This window comes from Malassezia globosa, assembly GCF_000181695.2.
Source record: "Malassezia globosa CBS 7966 chromosome Unknown mgl_sf_1001.4, whole genome shotgun sequence".
Lineage (NCBI taxonomy): Eukaryota > Fungi > Basidiomycota > Malasseziomycetes > Malasseziales > Malasseziaceae > Malassezia > Malassezia globosa.
In genome coordinates this window covers 2,803-8,963 of record NW_001849847.1, presented here as the reverse complement: position 1 = coordinate 8,963, position 6,161 = coordinate 2,803, and the positions used below count along the sequence as shown (strand labels likewise).

At 50.9% G+C, this 6,161-nt stretch overlaps 1 protein-coding gene across 1 annotated transcript; it reads left to right on the top strand.

The window, feature by feature from the left end:
• Positions 1 to 3,959: 3,959 nt before the first annotated feature.
• MGL_4260 (uncharacterized protein) lies at positions 3,960 to 5,163 on the top strand (the record flags this gene model as incomplete). Its single annotated transcript, XM_001728550.1, has 3 exons — positions 3,960 to 4,483; positions 4,512 to 4,766; positions 4,971 to 5,163. The coding sequence occupies 3 exons, from the start codon at positions 3,960 to 3,962 to the stop codon at positions 5,161 to 5,163; spliced, it is 972 nt and encodes a 323-aa protein (XP_001728602.1).
• Positions 5,164 to 6,161: the final 998 nt, after the last annotated feature.

The window sequence follows — 6,161 nt, the reverse complement described above, 5'->3', positions numbered from 1 at the left end:
GGGGGGCGTCTACTCAACTCTGGGGGGGGTTACACTATTTCCCTACTTTCTTTATATATTCCCCGACTCAATCCTCTGGCGGCGCAGCATCCATCATCGTAACTATTTCTCTTGTATCCCTCCTCTGCTCATTTAATTCCTACAAAACTCTTTTCTTTTCTTCTTACTCCTGATTCCTACGTGTTAACTACTCATGATGCCTTTCTAANGACTTGACATATAATCCTCAAATTCATTATCAGANTTTAGCCCCCCCTCGTCTCCTCTAACTCCTCCTTCTATGTGCTAGATACTTCATAACCTCGCCTCCTATCATGGGGCCTCGTCCGCCCCCCCCCCACCCCACCCCTAGTCACCAGGCTCAATGTCTATACCAGTTGCTCCTTCATTCTATTCACATCCATTTTCCTTGTGTGCCATTACCTAACACGCACTATATTCAACCTTCGAGAAGCCTGGCACAGCACCCTTTCGTCGCCTCTTTCGCCTATGTCCTCTTCTTCTCTTGATTGCCCCTGGCTCACCCCTACATCACATGTACTCAATCATACCCAAGTTTATGGCGGTTTTCAGATTGTCTCATCTTCTCGAAGCTGTATCTCAATTATCCTCTCCTTTCCGAGGACTGACTCTATTGTCAGTTCAGGTGACGGGCTTAATCTTGGCCGGAGGTCAGAGGTCGTCACGTGGCCATATAGGGCATGTTTATGGGGCCTCTCGGTTTCGCTCACCAGGTCTTTTTTTTGAGTGGATCACTTTGGCAATATGGTTAGGGGTCTCTTATTAGCACGCTTCTCAAGTGTCACAGCTCGAATCGCCCCTAGTGACACGCTCTAGGCCGCAGTCTCCTGAGGCCAGGTCGGTTTTCCCTGCACGTTAAATCCTCCACTTCCGCAACTTTATCCCGCACCTGCCCCGTCTTGGGTCGGCGTTATTGGCGCTCTCGTCACACTCTCAGTCATCCTCAATTCGTCGCCGTAGAGCTCCTTCACTGCGCAGGAATCCTCTACCGGCCCTTTAACGTCTTGGAAATGATGAGCGCGTTCCTATCTCTGTCCGCTCGCCTCGTCTTTTGCTAGCGCATTCCCCCCTTCTCCCTCATGTACGTGAGGACGCCTCCCGCGCCATCGCCCCTCGATGACTACTGCGGCCCTCCTCTGTCGCCCTTGTTCGCTCGAAATTCACCCATATACACAAAACTACTATCACTGCTATGTTCAGTAACGTACAAATGTTCGTCACGTCGTGCCATGACCGAACCATATCGCGAACACTGCTCGGTGCTGTGCCGAGCGGCCCGCGCTAGGCTTGCAAGCAGGCTACACCACTGGTGGCCATCGCCCCAAAACGCAGGTAGGGACCAAGTATTGGGACAGCTAGTGTTGTCATGTCTTGTTCCTCCAGTCCAGCGAGGCCTACTGCCAAAGCGATCCACTCGCACCTGTGCTCTTCTCACTCGGCATGCCAGTGTTCCTGGAGACGTTGCAAGAGCGCTTTGGGACGGTCCACCAGGTCATGGCATACCTGGCCGGTGTAGTGAGTCTGTCAAAGAGTGGCATCGACACGGTGGGTGTGGCAGCCGAGGTCGCGCGACTAGCGGTGCCAAGACTGCTGCTCAATCGGACAAGAGCTCGTGTACGCCACTGGTGAACATCGGGCCTCGCGCGCGGAGCTGCTGGGCAACGCACTCGGCAGTGCGACGTTCCGTTGGGCCTTCGGGATGGCCATGATCAAGCGCGTTGAGCGCGTCCTGCCAGCCCTGCGCGAGCAACCCAAACAGTTAGCGTGGCTTATCCTGTCGCGGTGCCTGGCTGGGGGGAATACGCGTCTCCTGCGGCTGGACACAGCGGACCTTGTCAGTAACAGCGTGAACTGATCTACAAGCGCCAGGACCGCGGTCTTGCACGCGCTTTACCTTACTTTCGGCGCAGTTCTATCTCCCTTATCTCCGATCCCCCGGTGTTTGCACTCCTGTTGCGGTGCGGCGGCCTGGGCCTCAGGGGCCACTCGTTTGTGGCACCATCGGCCCGTCAAGCAATGTGTTCGAGAGCAGATTATGAACTGGTTCGCCGCAAGTTTATCCGTGGAAAGAAACTGCCATGACGGATAATGCCACGGACAGATACTGGGTCACGCCGGCGTGCACGACGTGCTGTATAAGTATGTCCAGCGGAGTGCACACGTCGAGGTAGAGCGCGAGGTACTCATCAAGCCTGGCCGTCAAGAACGGAGCGGCATGCTGGTGCGGGGACTGCAAGCAGCCCTGGGCGCGACATGCACTACTACCTGTTCATCCGAGAAATGGCAGAATCCAACAAGCGGCGGAGCAAGTAGAACAAGGTGTCGCTAATTCGGACCAGCCGGTCGCAAGAGTATACATGGAAACGAAAGTCGTTAGAGAAACAGGCACGGCACATACAGCACGCGAATATACCAATGCTCACGAGGGGCCTGGCAAGCACGGCCAATGCGCGACGAGCGGTGCTGTGGCGAAAGATCTCGAGCGTGTTGGAGAGCGGCGTTGAGAGAAGGTGCACAAAGACGCGCTTGCCACTACATGCGGCAATAGGGTTGTCAATGTCGGATATGCGGTCAAAGTGCTTCCTTATGTCTTCTCTTTTCTTTTGGCGCGGGATCACTGAGGTAGACCGCGCGCAAGTGCATAGGCGGCTCTGAGTCGAGCTGGTACGGTGGCGAGCCAGGCGGTAAGAGAATGAGTTAGGGCTGTTAGCTCGCTTGCTCGAATGGCACGTGCGCATACTGGAGCTGCCTGCTAGGATGTATACACTCCACCAGGTCGCAGCCAGTGCACGTGGCATTTCGCGTGAATGGCGATAGGACCGCACCGTAACGTCAAGATCAGTCGGTCACGTCAGGAAAGGCTCAATTACGTGCTTGAAGCTGAAAGTTGAAGTACCAGATTCTGTCAAACCTATGAGGTGACGGCCTAATGGCATAATACACTCCACCAGGTCGCAGCCAGTGCACGTGGCATTTCGCGTGAATGGCGATAGGACCGCACCGTAACGTCAAGATCAGTCGGTCACGTCAGGAAAGGCTCAATTACGTGCTTGAAGCTGAAAGTTGAAGTACCAGATTCTGTCAAACCTATGAGGTGACGGCCTAATGGCATAATACACTCCACCAGGTCGCAGCCAGTGCACGTGGCATTTCGCGTGAATGGCGATAGGACCGCACCGTAACGTCAAGATCAGTCGGTCACGTCAGGAAAGGCTCAATTACGTGCTTGAAGCTGAAAGTTGAAGTACCAGATTCTGTCAAACCTATGAGGTGACGGCCTAATGGCATAATACACTCCACCAGGTCGCAGCCAGTGCACGTGGCATTTCGCGTGAATGGCGATAGGACCGCACCGTAACGTCAAGATCAGTCGGTCACGTCAGGAAAGGCTCAATTACGTGCTTGAAGCTGAAAGTTGAAGTACCAGATTCTGTCAAACCTATGAGGTGACGGCCTAATGGCATAAATCGGCACTAGAGTGTCTTCCAAACGTCGCCTCAATGCCTCACACCACTGCGTTTGGGAGTATCATTTATTTTGTTTCTGGACGTCGTTGGTTCTGCACGCTCGACAGGAGACACAGAGATGTATGGGAGGCGTTTGGCCGGGAAAAGGTGTCCAGCAAAAGACAGTATGTTGACTGGGTAGACGAGGCCGATCCCGATAATCCAAAAAACTGGACTTTTTCATATAAGTGTTTTGTCTCATTTTTGGTCTGTGTAATGACGGTGTTCGTCTATCTTGGCAGCAGCATTGTCGTGCCTGGCATACCAGAATTTAGCAAAGAGTTTCGTATATCGCCAACTGTTGCTTCCTTGAGCATTTCTTTATTTGTATGGGGATATGGCCTAGGGCCTATGGTGCTGTCGCCGTTGACTGAGGTAGCACGTATTGGGCGCAATTGGCCCTACGTAATCAGTATTGGACTTTTCGTGATCATGCAGATACCCACGGCACTGTGCAACAATGTTGCTGGTTTCATGGTGCTGAGATTCATTGCTGGATTTCTAGGCAGCCCTGTCCTTGCGACGGGAGGAGCCACCATGGCAGACTTGTGGAATTTAGATGGCGGATTCATGAATGGCATTGCATTCTGGTCGTATGCTGCGTGTGCTGGACCAGGCATGGGTCCATTGCTCTCGGGATTTGCGGTGCAAGAGAAAGGCTGGCATTGGATTGTCTGGCCGCTTCTATGCGGGACGGGGCTTACATGGATTTTTGTCTTCTTTCTTATGCCTGAGACCTATGGTGATACCATTTTGACGCGTCGAGCCATCGAGTTACGGCATATCTCAGGGAATGAGCTGCTCCGTTCACGAGCAGAAGAGAGAGATACTCAAGTATCGCTAAGTCAACTTGCGTACAGGACCTTGTACCGCCCTCTTCGAATGACATGTACGGAGCCTGTTTTATTTTTTAGCGACTTGTACATTGCGTATGTCTACGGAATTACCTACTGCTTGTATGTATCACATGTGTACTCATGAAAGTTTTGAAGCGTTTCCATTGGTATGCAGATTTGCTCTGACTAGTAGACATTCCAAGGTCGCCACCACTTTACACTGGGAGAATCAAGCAGTGCTTACATCACCGGCTGGATTGTTTGTGCTATTGCACTGGTGCTGTACTGCATTTACAACCAATGGCTTGTATTGCCGTGGTTCCGTTCAGGGAAGTGGAAACCGGAATTTAGAATGCACGCTTGCTTCATCGGAGGGATCTTGTTTCCTGTTTCTTTGTTTTGGGTATGTTGACGGTAGAGATTGACCGTCAGTTTGGATGGACTTCCTTTGAAAGTGTGCCACCCTACGCTTCATTGGCTGCTTATGGTGTCTTTCAATGTGCCGTATTTTTGTTATTTCAAGGATTCTTGGGGTATCTCGGAGAGGTGTACCCTGTCTACACTGCTTCAGCTTATGCTAGCAATGGTCTGTTTCGCGCATTGGCAGGTGGCGCATTCCCGTTATTTTCGACACAAATGTTCAACCGACTGACGATCCAAGGCGGTTGCAGTCTTCTTGGTGGATTGGCTATTCTTTTGATACCCGTGACAGTCACGTTTTATATGTGCGGAGACAGGTTGCGCAAAAAATCAAAAATGGCTGGGATGAGCAGCGTGGAAGAGCGAAATGGAAGCAGTAGCAATTGAGCCTGAGAAAGGCACTTGGTATCGTGTGAATGCAAGACTCTCGAGCGTTCTGTGTAGAAATCGTCAATGAAACAATCCTGGATGGGTCTGAATGCTCCTCTCCCATTCTCACTGTCAGACTGGTTAGCCGGTATTTGTTTTGGAGGATTATTCCAATGTATGCGTTGTTCTCTCGCGTCGATTGCCATTGCTATAGTTTTGATTGCGAATCGAGACAGTGTTCTCTTTAAGCTTGATATCACTCATTTCGTGATTCTTATGCATTGATCATGCACCAGGCAAGTTATATACTAGGTCGTAATTTCAGATTACAAGAGAGTTGAAGTTTACAAGTTGGATTGTGCAATGCTTTTTTTTTTCTTTCTAGCTCTTTCTGTGCATCTGATTGGGAAGATACGTGGTTGTCAAATTATAGCTTGAAGTCGATCCTTTTGCGTGCGAGAGACGTCTCGAAGATTATTTTGTATGGTTGGTTTGTTGAGACGCTACTACACACTATTATATCCCACGATTTAGCAAGTGTTTAGACGTACGTAGGTGGGTATGTATATGCCTGTATGCCTATACATCTTTCTGTTGGTCTTCCAGTTTGCGTGTGAGAATTTCTTTCCCACCGCTTTCCTCTTTCACTTCATTCTCAGTAATTTTGCCCCTTTCGTCCCCTCCTCTCCACTGTGTCGATGTCTCTCTACTCCTCTCCTCCCTCCTCCCGATCCACCGATCTCTTTACCCCTCCTCATGTTCTTCCACCTTTTTCTTCATACTCCTTCCGTTCCCCTTGTCTATCCCTTCCTCCCCCCTCTTCTCCTTTTCCCCACCTCTTCCACCATTCCTCTGCTCCTTTTCTCTCTTCTTGCCCCTCGTTCTTCCTTTCCCTTTGCTATTCTCTCCTTTTTCCTCTCCTTACCCTTCTACTACTTCCTTCTTTTTCTCCTTATCCCTGCCCCCTGCTTTGTCTCCGTTTTTTCCGTTCTGTCCCCGTCTCTCCGTC